The sequence below is a fragment of the Scyliorhinus torazame genome, chromosome 7, assembly GCF_047496885.1.
Source record: "Scyliorhinus torazame isolate Kashiwa2021f chromosome 7, sScyTor2.1, whole genome shotgun sequence".
Taxonomy (NCBI): Eukaryota; Metazoa; Chordata; class Chondrichthyes; order Carcharhiniformes; family Scyliorhinidae; genus Scyliorhinus; species Scyliorhinus torazame.
Genome location: NC_092713.1, coordinates 231,481,524 through 231,499,774, shown reverse-complemented (window position 1 = coordinate 231,499,774; position 18,251 = coordinate 231,481,524). Strand labels below are relative to the sequence as shown.

The 18,251-nt window shown below is 45.6% G+C and overlaps 1 protein-coding gene across 2 annotated transcripts in view; it reads right to left on the bottom strand.

The window, feature by feature from the left end:
• ergic1 (endoplasmic reticulum-golgi intermediate compartment 1) overlaps window positions 1-18,251 on the bottom strand; it is a 167,483-nt gene that overhangs the window by 53,685 nt on the left and 95,547 nt on the right. For both annotated transcript variants that reach the window (XM_072512136.1, XM_072512137.1), the window contains 2 exons: window positions 9,147-9,219; window positions 7,390-7,484 (listed from right to left, as the gene is read on the bottom strand). In XM_072512136.1, the coding sequence (XP_072368237.1) occupies window positions 7,390-7,484; window positions 9,147-9,219 (168 nt within the window). The remainder of the gene's footprint in view (window positions 1-7,389; window positions 7,485-9,146; window positions 9,220-18,251) is intronic.

The following is an 18,251-nucleotide window of genomic DNA, read 5'->3' as shown; positions in this document are numbered from 1 at the left end:
AAATGTCTCCAGCTAGTAAATGCTGATGAAACTCTGCAAAGGTTGACCATCAGTGCCAAACACTGATGTGGTTAAGTAACGGTGTGAAATAAGATGTTTTCTAATGAAGGATTATAACAGTTCAAAATCCAGGAATATTAATTCCCTTACACATTTAATTTGGGACCTTTTGATGAAATACCATCAAGAATAACAGTTAGCATATTTGTAATATACTAACCATTTACAATAAAATACGAGTAAAGAATAGCTGAATCCATTTTAATCAGAGAATCCTTTCATTCTGCCATGGTCTCCTGGTTTCAGCCACATTCAATAATTTATTCGACAAGATCAGAAGAACTAGAAGCAGGAGTAGGCCATCTGGCCCCTCGAGCCTGCTCCGCCATTCAATGAGATCATGGCTGATCTTTTGTGGACTCAGTTCCACTTTCCGGCCCGAACACCATAACCCTTAATCCCTTTATTCTTCAAAAAACTATCTTTCTTTATCTTGAAAACATTTAATGAAGGAGAGTCAACTGCTTCACTGGACAGGGATTGATACAACATGATTGATGTTTTTCTGACCTACCTCCACCTAAACCAGGAGGTCTTGTGACACAGTGGATATTGTCCCTGCTTCCAAGCCAGAAGCTCTGGGGTCGGGTTGCACACCAGGACTAAACGGCCACAGAAAGCGCATTCATGTTGCGGCCAAAAAGATTGGGTGGGATTCTCCGACCAGTCCTACCAAAGTCGATCCGCCGCAGTGCGTACCCGGTGGCAGGATGGGCAAGCCATGCAAAAGTCTGTAGACTTTTGCAGGACCAGAATATCCTGCCGGCGGCCAATAGCCCACCACATCCTGGTAAACCCGCCACTGGGGGAGGGGGGGGGTGTGCAGATCTCAGCCATTGATTATTAACCTTAAAATCTTTCCAATGAGCTTCCGACTGCAGGTAAGAGTGGGAGAGTCTCCTGGTCAGCATGTTTGATGTAGAGTGGTGCACCTCAAGCTATAGGGCCTGGCAACAGGCTGGCAATCCATCCCAAGAAAAACTAGCCATGAAGACGGACATAAGCAGCGCTTTGTCTGCCCCACATACCACTGCGTATAGGAAAGAACAAAGGAAGGAAAGCAGGGCGAAAGGAATCCTGAGCACAATATTGCACTTGCACAGGTTCTGTGCAGTTCAAAAATGCACAAAGGAAAATTGCACAGTATTTCTGGGTTCACCTCAGAGGTCAAGCCAGGAAATACTGGAAATCCTGATTTCCTTTGCAACAAACATTAACACAACCAGAAACAGCAACAGCATTAAGCATGTATGAAGAGTGCCAAGACAAGTTAAACGGGCTCTCACCGCAAAGAGGACAATGGGGATGGGGGCAGGGGCAGGAAACTGAAAGGAAGAGGGCGAAGTCATGATCCAAATATGAAATGGAAGGAAATAGATGTGAAAATGCTCTTCCTTCCTAATCAGGGAATTGAGAAGCAGAATTATCAGTTAAAAAAGCGAAACCAAAACACAGCTTAGAAAATGAGCACAGTAAGAAGTCTTACAACACCAGGTTAAAGTCCAACAGGTTTGTTTCGATATCACTAGCTTTCGGAGCGCTGCTCCTTCCTCACCTGATATCGAAACAAACCTGTTGGACTTTAACCTGGTGTTGTAAGACTTCTTACTGTGCTCACCCCAGTCCAACGCCGGCATCTCCACATCATGGCTTAAAAAATGAGAAACACATTCACAGTTAGAATTGTCATGATATGCAAACATGCAGCTAATGAACACATAGAATAGGACATGACCAATGAGTAGTCAGGACACTCAGGGGTGGTATCTCACTGTAAAAGGGATGAGGCACTCACACCCCGCCTCTTTCCACAGACCAACATCTACAGAGTGAGACAGGGTGTATCATCAGCATCACACCCCAGCACGTGGTTTAGAGCAAGGCTGGTTCAGTCGGACTGTGTTACTACATTTAGATTAGCAGAGAGTCGAACTCATTGAGAACTGTGCTAATAGTTCAATAAAACACATTGAACTCACTTCAAAGGCTGGAGCATCTTTTACTCAAAACTGCATCAAGTGGCAGCTTGTGTTATTCCAAATTACAAAACACAACATGATACCAGGAGTCTGTTCAATAGAGTTAGTTCAACTCAGCAAGATCCGTGACGACCAGCGAATGTATACCGACACAATGGAAAAGATTCCGGCTCCTCACCAGCTCAGGACCTCCGGCAATCTCGGTGCCAACTGGCGGACATTCAAGCAGAAATTATCAGCTTTACGTCGAAGCATCAGACCTCAACGGTGAATTTGATGCACGGAAGATAGTTCTTTTCCTCACCACAGCGGGTGATCACGCCTTGGAAATATTCAACTCCTTTCACTTCGCTGAAGACCAGGACAAGGCAAAGTTTCAGACCATCCTGGACAAGTTTGACAACCAGTGTGAGGTGGACACCAACAAAATCTTCGAGCGCTACATATTCAAGCAGCGATTGCAAGGTAAAGACGAATCCTTCAACTCATATTTAACTAACCTTAGACTGCTAGCGCAATCCTGCAACATCGGACTCCATGATCAGAGACCAAATCGTTTTTGGAGTTCACTCTGATCCTCTGAGAGAGCAGTTACTGAAGATCAAGCATATGACCCTGCCAGTCGCAATTGAAACATGCACAGGTACATGAGCATGCTAAAAATCGCTATTCCCAGTACAAAACGGCAGAAAATCATAAACTAGCCTCCCACGAGGCGGAGAGTGTGCAGGCCATCTCCTGGATGCAGCGCCTCAATGTTGACGAAAGCGGCCATTTTGCACGCTCTTCCCGAGGCCCGATGCATGCGCGATGCAAACGGGATAACGAAGCAGCCGAAACCCGCATTGCACAGGTGCAGACGTCTGAGAACCGCACTGCACGACGCACGCAGCATCAGGACGCCGCCGTCATGACGTGTTCGAACTGTGACAACGGCCATTTAAAGAAACACTGCCCTGCAAGAGGCAGATGCTGTTTAAACTGTGGGAAGCCAGGCCACTATGCAGTCCTGTGCAGATCTGCACCACCAGTCAGGAGCCAGCGCTCCCAATTCCGACGACGGAGCATCCTGAGTGTGCCACAACGCCGACAGGATTCTGATCCCTGCAGTGGAACGGATCCAGGTGATCGATGCCTGGACAACGCCTACCGTGTGGGCATTATTACAACGTGTGAATATGCCACACCAGACTCATCGCAAGTCCAGTCAATCCTAGCTGTGGATTCCGAGGACGAATGGCGAGCAGTGATGAAGATCAACCACTGCCCCATCCAGTTCAAGCTGGACACAGGTGCCTCTGCCAACCTCCTCTCACAGGCAGACTTCAGACGCATTAAGAAGCCCCCCACGGTCCTTCCAGCTGCCTGCAAGCTCCTGGATTACAACGGGAATGCCATCACGGCACTGGGATCCTGCCATCTGCACGTATCCAACCGACACACACAAGCACGGTTACGTTTTGAAATTGTTAAGTCGGACAGGGCATCCCTACTAGGTGCGCACGCCTGCAAGCAGCTGAACCTCATTCAAAGGGTTTACACCACAACATCCTCCCATGTGGATCTTCAGGCCGGCATCGACGACATCCTCGCCCAGTATCCAGGTGTGTTCAACGGGATGGGTACGTTGTTGTATCAATACAAGATTCTGCTACGACCTGATGCCAAGCCAGTGGTCCATGCACCACGACGTGCCCCTGCTCCACTGAGGGAGTGCCTGAAGGCACAGCTCAAGGATCTTCAGCAACAGGGTATCATATCCCAAGGTCACCGAACCGACTGACTGGGTCAGCTCGATGGTATGCATAAAGAAGCCTTCGGGGTACGTGCGCATCTGCATTGATCCCAAGGATCTCAATAAGAATATCAAGCGGAAACACTACCCCACCCCGAAGCGGGAGGAACTCACGAGTGAGGTAGCACACGTGCGCTTCTTCACCAAATTGGATGCATCACATGGATTTTGGCAAATCCAGCTGTAAGAGTCCAGCAGACGGCTCTGCACCTTCAACACTCCTTTCGGCAGATACTGCTACAATCGCATGCCAGTTGGCATCATCTCGGCATCGGAGATATTCCATCACATCATGGAGCAGATGATGGAAGGCATTAAAGGGGTTCGTGTGTATGTGGACATCATCATCATATGGTCCACGACCCCTGAAGAACATGTGCCCCGTCTCCAGAAGGTATTCCGCCGTGTACATGCCAACGGCCTAAAGTTAAAAAGGTCCAAATGTTGTTTTGGCACATCGACTCTCAAGTTACTAGACGACCGGATCTCCCAGCACGGTGTGCGGCCGGACACAAACAAATCAAGGCCGTCGTGGCGATGAAGGTCCCTGAGGACAAAAAGGACGTGCTGCGCTTCTTGGGTATGGTCAATTGTCTGGGCAAGTTCATTCCAAACATGGCCACACACACCACAGCCCTACGCAACCTAGTGATGCCATACTGACTCGCATCTGTGGATATCTTTGTCCCTCAGTCCGGGTCGAAGAATGCCAGGACTGGTGCAGTGGTGAGCTTGGCTTTCAGCTCCAGCCACTCTGTCTGGTGTGCCGCCTTCCGTGAGTGGAAGGCGGCACACCAGACAGAGTGGCTGGAGCTGAAAGCCAAGCTCACCACTGCACCAGTCCTGGCATTCTTCGACCCGGACCAAAAGACAAAGTTATCCACAGATGCGAGTCAGTATGGCATCGGTGCAGTGTTGCTTCAACGAGATGACACATCATCCTGGGCACCAGTAGCCTACGCATCAAGGGCGATGATGTCCACTGAAACCAGATATGCTCAGATTGCGAAGGAGTGCTTGGGTCTTCTCACCGGCATCCTCAAATTTCATGATTATGTCTACGGCCTGCCAACATTCACTGTCGAGACGGATCATAGGCCTCTGGTCCACATCATTCACAAGGACCTGAATGACACGACGTCTCGGTTGCAGAGAATCCTGCTTAAACTTAGGAGGTATGACTTCAACTTCGTGTACACACCTGGCAAGGAGCTCATCATCGCTGATGCATTGCCCCGCTCTGTCACCTCACCCAGTGAGCTGCTGGAGATCATCCAGCACATCGAATCGCAGGTGCAGTTGTGTGCTAGCACTCTCCCGGCGACAGATGAGAAGATAGTTCTCATCAGTGATGAGACAGCCAAAGACCCCCTCTTGCAACGGGTCATCCACAACCTCACCAATGGCTGGTAGAAAGGGCAGGGCCCACAATTTTACAATGTGAAGGATGATCTGATGGTGATTGATGGTATCCTCCTCAAGCTGGACAGGATTGTCATTCCGTCCAGTCTCCAGAGCTTGGTGCTGCGCCAGATTCATGAGGGACACCTGGGCGTCGAGACGTGCAGACGCAGAGCACTGGCAAGCTGTCTACTGGCCCGGCATCAGCCAGGACATCATGAACATGGTCCTGAACTGTGCTACCTGTCAGCGGTTCCAGCCAGCGCAGAGCAAGGAGACGCTCCAACAGCATGACATAGTGACCTCTCCGTGGTCCAAAGTTGGCATCGACCTCTTTCATGCGAATGGTCACGACTACGTATTGATCATCGACTGTTTCTCAAATTACCCTGAGGTGCTGGAGCTCCCGGACCTCACCTCTCGGACCGTCATCAAACCCTGTAAGGAGACGTTCTCAACGCATGGTATCCCAATCACCGTCATGAGCGACAATGGCCTGTGCTTTAACAGTCGAGAATGGTCCACGTTTGCCAGGTCACACAATTTCCAGCATGTCACCTCCAGTCCGCACTATCCGCAGTCCAATGGAAAAGTCGAGAAAGGGGTGCACATTGTGAAACAGCTCATCTGCAAGGCCGTGGACTCTGCTTCCGACATACACCTTGTACTGCTCGCGTACAGGGCGACTCCATTGTGCACTGGCATGTCGCCGGCTCAACTCCTGATGAACAGAGACCTGCGGACGACACTTCCAGCCATACACCTGCCCAACCTGGAACACCTCACGGTGCTGCAGAAGATGCAGCAGCTCAGAGACCATCAAAAGCAGGGCTATGATGCCCATGCCACCGATCTGGCCGTGCTATCCCTGGCAGACACTGTCAGGATCAAGATACCGGATGGTGGGTGGTCTGCCCTGACTGTCGTTGTTCGACAGGCTACGCCCCGCCCTTATGTTGTACATATGGCTGATGGCTCCATCGTGCAAAGGAATCGACGGGCACTGCGCAAAGTTGCCTGCCCACAACCACGTTCTCCTCCATTTCCATATGTTGAATTGCCATCTCCTGATACCTCGCAACACGAGGCCACCAGTCAGACTTCCATCCCGTCTGTCAAGGCGCTGTCGTCCCCTCCGCCACCTCTCCGGCGGTCAACCAGGATCAGACGCAAGCCTCAGAAACTGGACTTGTGAACGTTTGTTTTGTTTGCTCAGTTCTGTTGTCCTCTGTTAGTCATGTTAGACAGACTCATTCACATGTAAATACATTCACATACGCCAACAAAACAATTTAAAAAAGGGGAGATGTCATGATATGCAAACATACAGCTAATGAACACATAGAATAGGACGCGACCAATGAGCAGTCAGGACACTCAGGGGTGGTATCTCACTATAAAAGGGATGAGGCACTCACATCCCGTCTCTTTCCACAGACCAACATCTACAGAGTGAGACAGGGTGTATCCTCAGCATCACACCCCAGCAAGTGGCTTAGAGCAAGGCTGGTTCAGTCAGACTAAGTTACTACATTTAGATTAGCAGAGAGTCGAACTCATTGAGAACTGTGCTAATAGTTCAATAAAACACATTGAACTCACTTCAAAGTCTGGACCATCTTTTACTCAAAACTGCATCAATTGGCAGCTTGTGTTATTCCAAATTACATAACACAACAAGAATAGCTTACAAGGAGAATAGAATGCATCCTACTGTAGTAAAGGCAGATTTGGTTGAAACACTACAAGGGCCGGATTGCTACCCAAACAAGTAACAGTGAAGCAGACTTGAATTCAACTTTTGAAGGACAGATGGCCTAGATGCTTTGCGCATTCAGACATAAACAAAAGGGTAAACTGACTTTATAATTCCTTCTTGGAAGGGTAGCACGGTTGCGCAGTGGTTAGCACTGGGACTACGGCGCTGAGGACCCGGGTTCGAATCCCAGCCCTGGGTCACTCTCCGTGTGGAGTTTGCACATTCTCCCAGTGTCTGCGTCGGTTTCACCCCACAACCCAAAGATGTGCTGCTTAGGTGGATTGGCCACGCTAAATTGCTCCTTAATTGCTCCTTAATTGGGTACACGAAATTAAGAAAAAAATAACAATAATTCCTTCTTGCAATTTTGTTCATTTGTGGTTACTTGTACTCACCATCGCATGAAAGGTTAGGTAAACTGATATTTAGATTTACTTCAATTTTTCCTCCACTATCTTTGTCAGGATCATCCACGTACAATTCATTCACTCTGTAATAAAATGGCAACCATTCATTCCAAGAACATTTGGCGCGAAGATTTTTTAAATTGTTCCTGCAGGCAACACCGAAGATAGAATGAAATGCAGCAATTTCCTAATTATTATATTCTAGAAATTCAGTTGGTGAAGGATGACACTGGAGCTAGTATTTATTCAATCTTATATTTGTTTACAGAGTGAAAATTACAGGCGCATACCTCCTAACTCAACAGTTTCAGAATGTTTTGATGTGTTCAGGCAAAACCACCAAACAATCCTCCACCTGAATATAATTAGACATATTTGATATACAATCAATAACCAATCCTAGCGCAATGCAGACAAATTTACTCATAGTGACATCCCCCCGGTGTAGCAAAATAATTGAATTAATTTACAGCTCCCCTGGCCGCACAAAATTCCATTAATGTTTCAGCTGGCTACTTAACATGACCAAGTCCAACTACACTTCAAAGTTATTTTCTGATGACTGCTTTGTTCTCAGTAACAATGAGGCGTATAGGAGGTGTCCGAAAATGGTAAAGGACCTACTGAAGACTCGGGGTTAAAATTTGAAATCACAACAGAGTAGTGGCCTGGAACCCAATTATGAGAAGACAACAAAAAATGAAGACAACTTTTCAAGTTAAGGAAAAAAGTCTCATCAGTTAGTAAATAGACATCTTTATTCAAGGCATTGCATTTAATGTGCGATGCACAGGATCTGACTTCAGTGCAAGTTATATTTGCATCAGCAAAAGCAATCAGAGCACTTTTTTAAAATACGCAAACATTTAATCGAAAGTTACAGTAACCAAAACTTGATTTTTAAAAAGATTTATTTTTCCTGAGGTGTTTGCATCACTGAGCACATTTCCATTCTCCTTTGCTTTACACGTTGACATTTAATTAGAAATTCACTATTTCAGTCATCACTTGGTGATGATTTTTTTTGAATTACCTCCATCGCTTTCTCTCGACCATGGCAGTCAGTCTTTGATTTTTAAATCGACGTAGAGTCGGAACAGAAATCCGGAGTCAGGAGGGAAATCTTTCATTGAACAATCAAAGAAGTCTGCTCCTCTCCTCCAGCTCGATCAGCTGCTGCTCTGCTCTGGTTCTCTCAGTTTGTGCTGTGTAAATTAGCAGTATTCAGGATAAAGTGTGTGGAAACATGCAAAATAAAACTTTGTGGTGGGGTTTGGGAGGTAGTCTCCTCAAGATGTTAAGTGGCAGTAAGCACAACATCAACCCACATATTATGATACTTAGCTGTTTAGATTAGATTTATTGTCACATGTACCGAGGTGCAGTGAAAAATATTGGTCTGCACACAGTCCAGGCAGATCACTCCATACATAAAAACCCGAGATTGATGGGATTTTGTCACGTAGAGGTATCAAGAGAACCAAAATGAAGGAGGATGAATGAATGAAGATACGGATCAACCATGATCCAATTAAATGGCAGCGAGAGCTCAAGGGACTGAATGGCTTACTCTTGTTCCAAAATTATTTCTATCCTGCGCAACAACACATCCTATGTGGGGATTTATTCAAGCCCTGTTGCTATATACAAACTGAAAGAAAGAGGAGTAAATATTGTTTATTAGCTTACGCCTGCAAATGAAATGTTTAATCAATACTACAGCAACTGTAGGGTGTCATACTTACATTTCAGTGGCAATGAAGCCAGTCAGTTCTGACAAGAAAAGGAACAACATGAACACACAGCAGCAGATGGAAACTGTAAAAGAAAATGAATGCATTTAAAAACAAACTTCAGTGCTATTTCGTTCAAAATGCAGGATATATAGACATTGTATAGTGTGAGAAATTCGACTGAAATATGTTGGTACAGGCCATAATTCAATGTTATCACTCTTTTATATACAGTAGTAAAGATTCACAGTGCTTTGGTATAAAGGCTGACAAACTGGTCACTTGTGTGATGTTAAGGTAAAGAAACAAATAAAACATTAAAACACATATTTCGACCAGAATATTGACCTGCATTTATCAACCCTGTAAAGACAAAAAAAAAATTGATTGCAAGAGTTTATGCTCCTGGATCCATTATGTGCCATAAATAACTAATGTTCATGTTAATGTGTAATGATGGGAGAATGAAACAAGCCTATAAACAAGTGGCCGCATCACAGTTTGATTTGGAGAAGCAATGCAACTCTACTTTTCTGATGCTAACTTAATTATGCATTAGGGTAGTGAACCACTATATAGACTCAATGTAAAGGGACTCAATGTAGAGTGAAGACTCAATGTAAACTCAACAGCTTACTGTTGAGTTGCCAAAGGTCAGATTTAGCAAAAATACAGCTAACCAATAAAATCTTGGGAGATGAAGGATCAAACAGATGTCACTTGGCAAATGGAAGGCTGCTTGCTTTTCAGCTCGTCAGAGCTTGTGAATATCTCATCTTTTCATCCCCTTCCCTGGACAACAAAAGTCAGTAAACTTCTAAAGGTGCTTAATTGGTTGCAAAGAACTTTGAGGTTCCTGGGGTTGTGAAAACTGCTATGTAAATAAAATGTTTGTTCCTTTCTTTTAACCAAGCATCGGTACAGTTGGTTAAGAATCAGCAAAACTAAAATACCTCCCAAGTCCACTCTCCCCACAAGATAAAAATCCATTGGCTGGTCAGAACAAATCAAAGTTTCATTCATTTTCAAACTACAACACAAAATTAATACACGTGCATTAATCACATTTGACTAGACAAACGGCAAACATTCAGGGAGAGCTGGCCCAGAGATTCTCCTCATGTGAACTTATCCACAAGCAGACCCAACAGGATAAGTGCCCCCAAAATAACAAGGTTCATCAGAACAGTGGCTAAACATTACGAAACAATTCTTTCAAGTAGTGGAATGGGGTCAATACTTTTGTTACTGTATATATGAATGGTAAATGATTTCTGAGCAGCAAAATGGGTAGACAATGGTAACGTCCATGAAGAAGCGCAAGTACACAAGCCATCGTATGACACCTCAATATGGAAAGCTCTCCATCAAGGTTCCCATGTTGTCACAAAGAATCCTCAAATATCGAAACTTCATGCACAACAAACTACTGGTATCAAGGCTCGAATTTAAACATTCCGCTCACATCATTACACAGATTACACAAGATTATCAATATTATTTTGGCATAGTTTTCATATCTTCACACTCTTCCCATGGAGAACAATGAAGAAATGGAAGTAGTGGGCGACACGGTTATGCAGTAGTTAGAACTGCTGCATTACAGTGCCAAAAACCTGGGTTAGATCCCGGCGCACTGCCCGTGTGGAGATTGCACATTCTCCCCATGTCTGCGTGGGTCTCACCCCCACAACCCAAAGATGTACAGGTTGATTTGCCACGCTAAATTGCCCCTTAATTGGAAAAATGTAATTAAAAAATATGGAAGGAGTCCCAGACCAATTAACAGTCAAACAAATGGAAAATGAAAATTGATTATTGTCACAAGTAGGCTTCAAATGAAGTTACTGTGAAAAGTCCCTAGTTACCACATTCCAGCGCCTGTTCAGGTAGGCTGGTACGGGAATTGAACCGTGCTGCTGGCCTGCCTTGGTCTGCTTTAAAAGCCAGCGATTTAGCCCTGTGCTAAACCAGCCCCTTGTGCAATGTGCACAAGGATGTGCAATGGATTTGCCTTGTCTGCGACCACAGGAGATGTGTCTTCGGTTCCCAGGAAGCGGAATATAAACGGGTACGATATTGTCGGGATTACGGAAAACACAAGAGTGAAGTGGTAGTAGGGGATAGTAGAGTGAGGGGGGTTCACACTGATCTCTGCAGCAAACAGCAAGAGTCCAGCTTGCTGTGTTGCCTGCCCAGTGCTATGGTTAGGGACATCTGTACCTGGCTAAGGAGGAACTTGCAGTGGGAGGTGGAGGATCCCGTTGTTGTGGTCCATTGTAAATTATAATGAATTAAGGCCACTGCCTGGTGATTCCCTTTCCCCTTTCTTCATTTTTGTTGTTTTCATCCATGGACATATATCTTTCAATTGGGCAGGGGACATGAGGAACTTGAAAGTTACAACATAGTGCATTGTGCTAGATTTAGACAGCAAAACTCAGGCTTCTGGCACCTGAGGGATCGCTGGGACTCGGTTCGATTGGTTGGCTGGTGGTCAATGAATCGACCAAAAAAGCTGTATTCTGCCCGGTAACAGGCAGTGATTGGATCCTGCCCAAGTGGGTTGATTTTCAGAGAGTCACGGGAGGTCAGTGAGGGTCTTGGGACTCTGAAAGCTGCTCTCTCCCTCCCCCATGTTTTCTCCAAAAAGGCTGTACAGCTGTCCATAGAATAAACTTAATTGTGTTTAATTTTACAAACCTGTTGACTGTAGTTATTCGGCAGTTAAGGGCCAAAGACTTTGGGTGTTTTTTCTAAGAAATATTTATTTTGATTGTGTTGCGATTCCAGGTCAAGTGCGGATGGAATTGACCATGCACTAGTCGGGTCTGTGATCTTTGGAACGGTAGACAGTGACGTTGGGGTTACAGTATAAAGTAAAAAGAGACACCAGGTTTGTAGCAATGTAACAGGATGGCTTTGGAAGCTGCTAAGATTTGTCTTCAGATGGACAACTCATCTTTGATTTATTTAAAAGGGTTTCAAAAAGACATGCTAATTAAAGTGGCAGGTGAATTAAAAATAGAGGTGCCAGCTAAAGCTAGGAAGGCGGAGATATATGATAAACTGGTTGAATACTTGGGTCTGTGAGAAACACAGGAGAGCCCACGAAGTAGTGCAGCACCAAAGACATTTTCTGGTGGGGAAATTGAGCTGGAGAGAATTTGGTTGCAGGTGGAGAATGAGAGCGAATTAAAATAGAGAAAGAAATGGAAATTGAAATGAGGAGGTAGGAATTAGAGAGGAAGAGAGTGAGAGCGATAGAGCGAGAAAAAGGAAAAAGGCAAGAGAAAGAGTTTCAGTTTATGGCACTGGAAATTAAAAGGAGCTTGAGGGGAACTTAAACTTAGAACGGAACTCAGCGGTGATCTGTTTAAAGTTATACTGGCTCTCCAAAGGTTTGACGAGAAGGAAGTAGAAAACTTTTTCAGGGCATTTAAGAAAATAGCAACCCAAATGGAGTGACCAAAAGAAAAGTGGTCATTATCCACGCAAAGTAATTTGATGGGGCAGGCACAGAAAGTTTATGATTCCCTGTCAGAGGAGTTGTCGAAGAATTATGACGAGGTAAATAAGGCTATTCTGGGTGCATATAGGCAAAACATCCTGAATTTAAGGAGGCAGCCAGAACATACGTCTGCCGAATTCGATAAGGTTAAGAAGAAACATTTTAATAGATGGGTATGAGCATTGGGAATTGAAACTACCTATGAGGCTCTGAGGAGAGGTCATTCTCTTAAAATAATTTAAGAATTACCAACCTTCTGTGATAAGAACCCATGTTGAAGACCAAAAGGTGAAAACTGCAAGACAAGCTGCAGTAATGGCTGAGGATTATGAGCTGATCCCCACCCCCATAATTTTGAAAAGGGTAGTAAGTGGGAGAGTGAAAGGAAAGCAGGTAGCCAAGGAAAGGAATGGATAGCTGGAAATGCTCAGATATCCTCCTCAGACCAGGAAGGAAGTGTACTGATGGTGAAGGTGAGACTTGAAAGTCTAGGTGTTACCATTGTTATAAGGTTGGAGATGGCCATTCAGGATGTTGGAAGTTGTGAGGAAAACCCATGGGGTTTGTTGGAGTTCATAAGGAAGATTCTGAAAAGGGAACAAAAGTGGAGAAGACTAAAGACTGTAGCTCTAACAGGACTTAGGAGACGTGAGGTAAACACTGCCGTGAAAGCAGGTATGATGAACGAGGTAGATGAGATATATGCAGAGTTTTTGTTGAAGGGGAAGATTACCCCATTTTCCTCAACGGAAGTAGCCAAACACATAAGTATTTTAAGAACACAGGTGATATGCAAACTCTTACTGGAGAATGATTTGGTTTTTCTTCCAGAGAATTTCATGAAAGCTGCGGAGGTAGTGAAGGGGCTAGGTGGAGATTATATCCCGGTTCCATTGCATAATTGGAGTGGGATTTTTTAGTGTCAAATCCAGTAGTTACCAGTGGACGGAGGAGACTTACTGTTGGGGAATGATTTGACATGAGTGAAGGCTGTAGCTTCACTCATAATTAGAGAGTCAGAGGAAAGCACTGCGGATACAATGGCAGGACAGATGGGAATTAGGGAAACTCATTGGGTATTTAATACTTCAAAGAAGGAAATGTTGAAAGACATTAATCACACATCAAATGTCAATGGTTGTGAATCTGATTCTACTGATACTGATGAAATTATCTCCACGAGAATGATTCCACATAAAAGTTTGGCAAAAATAAAATCTAGTAGACAACCAGATTCTGAGAACTCCGAGACTGAAGGTGATCCTAAGAAAGAGGAGTCCGAATCTTTTGGTAATAGCAGTGGTGAAGATTCAGATGATAGTTCTGAATCCGATTTTGATTATGAGTATGAAGAAATGAGTATGAACAACTGCTACCCAATAGACCTGTCACGAACAGGGGCGTCATTCTCCGCCGGCGGGAGTCTCCGTTTTGCCGGCGCCCGGGGGTTTCCCGACGGCGTGGGGCTGCCCCACAATGGGAAACCCCATTGACCGGCCGGTGTTACGGAGACTCCCGCCGGCCGGTCGGGGCAGAAATGTGGCGGGGCGGGTAGGAGAATTTCGCCCCAGATCTTGGACAAATGGCAAGTAATTCTTCCAAAGTTAAAGAAAAAGACAGCAAATCCGAAGGAGAAAGTGAATTGGACTTTCCTAAAAGTAACTCTTCCAGCAAACCCAATGCAGTCCACTTTTAATACAAATATTTCCCAGAGCAGGTCAGTCTTTTTTTTAAAAAAATATTTCTTTATTCTCCTCCTTTTTCACATTTTCTCCCAAATTTACACCCATCAACAATAAACAATAATCAGTAACAAATATATCAATCCCCATATCAATAACAATGACCCCATCTTCCCACCAAACCCCAAACATTCGCCCACATGTTCACATAAACAAATGACAAAAAGGAATCAGGAATCACCCATAGCCACCATTAACACACACCGCCCCCCTCCCCCCAACCCTCCCAACCCCCCACCCCACCCCCCCCCCCCAACTAATGTTCAATGTAATCCAGTTCTTGAAAGTGCATAATGAATAATGCCCATGAATTGTAGAACCCCTCTATCCGTCCCCTCAGTTCAAACTTAACCTTCTCAAGAGTCAAGAATTCCAACAGGTCCCCCCGCCACGCCAGGGCACAGGGTGGAGAGGTTGCTCTCCATCCCAACAGGATCTGCCTTCGGGCGATCAACGAGGCGAAGGCTACGACATCTGCCTCTGCAACCGTTTCCAACCCTGGCTGGTCCGACACACCGAATATGGCCTCCCGGGGGCCCGGGTCCAGTTTCACGTGCACCACTTTAGAAATTACCCTAAAAACCTCCTTCCAGTAATCCTTTAGCTTTGGACAGGGCTAAAACATATGAACATGATTAGCGCGCCCCCTCGGAACGTTTACACACATATTCTACTTCTTCAAAGAATCGGCTCATCTTCGCCCTCGTGAGGTGTGCTCTGTATACCACCTTCAGCTGTATCAGCCCCAACCTCGCGCACGAGGTGGAGGCATTCACTCTCCGGAGCACCCCACACCAGAACCCCTGCTCCATATCCTCTCCCAACTCTTCCTCCCACTTTGCTTTGATCCCTTCCAGTGGTGCCTTCTCCTCTTCCAAAATAGCTCCGTAAACCACTGACACTACCCCCTTCTCCAGTCCCCCTGTCGTCAGCACCTCCTCCAGCAATGTGGAGGCCGGCTCCTCCGGGAAGTTCTGAATCTCCTTTCTGGCAAAATCTCGAACCTGCATGTATCTAAACATTTCCCCCTGCCCCAGCTCATACTTCGCTTACAGCTCCTTCAATCCTGCAAACCGACCCCTAAGAAACAAAATTTCCAACCCACCTCCCTGGCTCAAATCTGTGGTTCCCCCGAATCGGCATTTCCCTTGACCCTGCCCCCAACCCGAAGTGTTGCGAAACTGCCTCCAAATTCTCAATGAAGCTATTATTACTGGACTCCCTGAGTACTTCCCCGGGGCAATCAGAAGTGGTGCTGCTCTAGAGCTTTCAATCCCGACCCCCTGCACAAACCCTCCTCCATTCTGACCCACTGGGAATCAACTCCTCTTACCCAGCTCCGCACCTTCTCCACATTCGCCGTCCAGTAGTAATACATCAGGTGCGGAAGACGCAAACCCCCTGCCTACCTTCCTCTCTGTAGTAGCACCTTTGTACCTCTGGCCACCTTCCCTCCCCATATAAACGACGTAATCCTTCCCTCAATCTCCCTGAAAAAAGCTTTTGGCAGGAAAATCAGCAGGCATTGAAAAATAAACAGTAATCGCGGCAACACGTTCATTTTAACTGCCTGTACCCGACCTGCCATTAACAGAGGGAGACCATCCCACCTTGCCAGATCAGCTTTCACTCTCCACACCAAACTAGAAATGTTGTACCTGCGGAGCCCCCCCCACACCCGGGCAACCTGCACCCCCAGGTACCTAAACAGCCCCCCCACTCCTGCCCCCACCCCTGGCCGAGACACCACAAAATACTCACTCTTGTCTAGATTTAGTTTGTACCCAGAGAAAGATCCAAACACTCGAAGCAGCTCCAATATTCCCCCTATCGACACACTCGGTTCCGATACGTATAACAGCAAGTCACCGGCATATCAGGACACCCTATGCTCTATCCACCCCCCCTCCGCACTATTCCTTTCCATACCCCCAATCTTCTTAATGCAACGGCCAACGGCTCAATCGCGAGTGCAAACAGCAGGGGGGACATAGGACATCCCTGCCTAGTCCCACGGTGAAGAGAAAAGTATCTCGAGCTGATGTTGTTTGTGCGGACACTCGCCCTCGGCTCCTTATATAGTAACTTTACCCAGTTCACAAATATTGGTCCAATCCCAAACCGCTCCAGAACTGCCATCAAGTACCCCCATTCTACCCGGTCGAACACCTTCTCAGCATCCAATGCCACAACCACCGATGTTCAATACCCTTCGAATGTTTGAAAAGAGCGGCCTTCCTCTCACGAATCCAGTCTGATCTTCACCTATCACCTTCGGGTGGCACGCCTCCAGCCTACCCGCCAGTACCTTCGCCAATACTTCAGTGTCCACATTCAGAAGTGATATGGGCCTATACGACCCACACTCCGTCGGATCCTTATCTTTTTTTAGCAACAGGGAAATCGATGCCTGCCCCAAAGTTTGTGGCAACACCCCCTTCACTATCACCTCTTCAAACATCCCCACCATCAGCTTATCCTTCAATTTTTTATAATATTCCACCGGAAACCCATCCGGCCCTGCCACCTTCTCCGACTGCATCCTCCCAATCGCATCCTTTATCTCCTGCTCCACTATCGCTCCTTCTAATCAATCCTTCTAATGTAGCCCTGTACCCTTCCCCTAACCTCGGGTACTCCAACCCATCTAGAAATTCCTGCGTCTCACGGTCTCCCCCAGGTGGCTCTGACCTGTACAACCTCTCAAAGTTCCTCAATACTAAACTGAAAGAAAAAAACTTGTCAAACATTAGTGGGGTGCCTGAGGATTGGGAAAGCTTCAAAAACCAACAATATGTGACCAAAAAAATAAAGAGGGAGAGATACATGTGTAAGATAGCAAGTCATAGAAAAATGGGCAGTAAGAGCCTCTTTAAATATATAACAAAAAAGAGAAGCCAAAGTGAACATAGGCCCCTTAGAGAACATGAGTGGGGAACCAGGAAATGGTACAGGAGTTGAATAAATGTTTTGAGTCAGTCACTAATAGCATTACAAAAATACTAAATAATCAAGAGGCAAATGTTGGGGAGAGAACAAATACAATAACTATCACTAAAAAAATGTACTAGGGAAACTAATGGGGCTCAAGGCCGATAGGTCCCCTAGGCCTGATGGATACCATCCTAGGGTATTAAAGGCAGTAGCTACAGAGATAGCGGATGCACTGGTAATAATCTTCCTAGAATCCTTAGGTTCTGGAAAGTCCCAGAGGATTGGACAACCACCAATGTAACACCTTTATTCAAAAAGGGGGGGTGAGCAACAAAAAAAAAAAAGGTGACTACAGGCCAGATAGCTTAGCATCTGTCATTGGGAAAATTATAAAGAATGTGATTGCAGAGCATTTAGAAATATACATGATAATCAAACAGAGGCTGCATGAAGGGGAAGTCATACCTGACAAATTCATTAGAATTCGTTAAGGTGGTAAGGAGGATAGATAAAGGGGAATCAATAGATGTAATATACTTGGTTTTCAAAAAAGTATGCAATAAGTTACCGCACAAGAGGCTACTTAATAACATGCCATGGTGTTAGGGCTAGTATGGATAGTTGATTGGCAAACTGATAAAAGTCAGAGTTGAGATAACAGGAGCATTTTCAGGATTGTAACCTGCAACTAGTGGAGTGCCACAAGGATCAGTGCTGGGGCCACAGTTATTTACAATATATATTTATAACTTGGACGAGGGAAGGGACTGTACTATTGTCAAGTTTGCAGATGACACAAAAACAGTTGGGAAGGCACGTTCTGTGGATGACCTGAAGAGTCTACAGAGGAATACAGACAGGTTAAGCAAGTGGGAAAAAACTTGATCGATGGAACATAATGCAGGAAAATGTGAAGTTAAGCACTTTGAT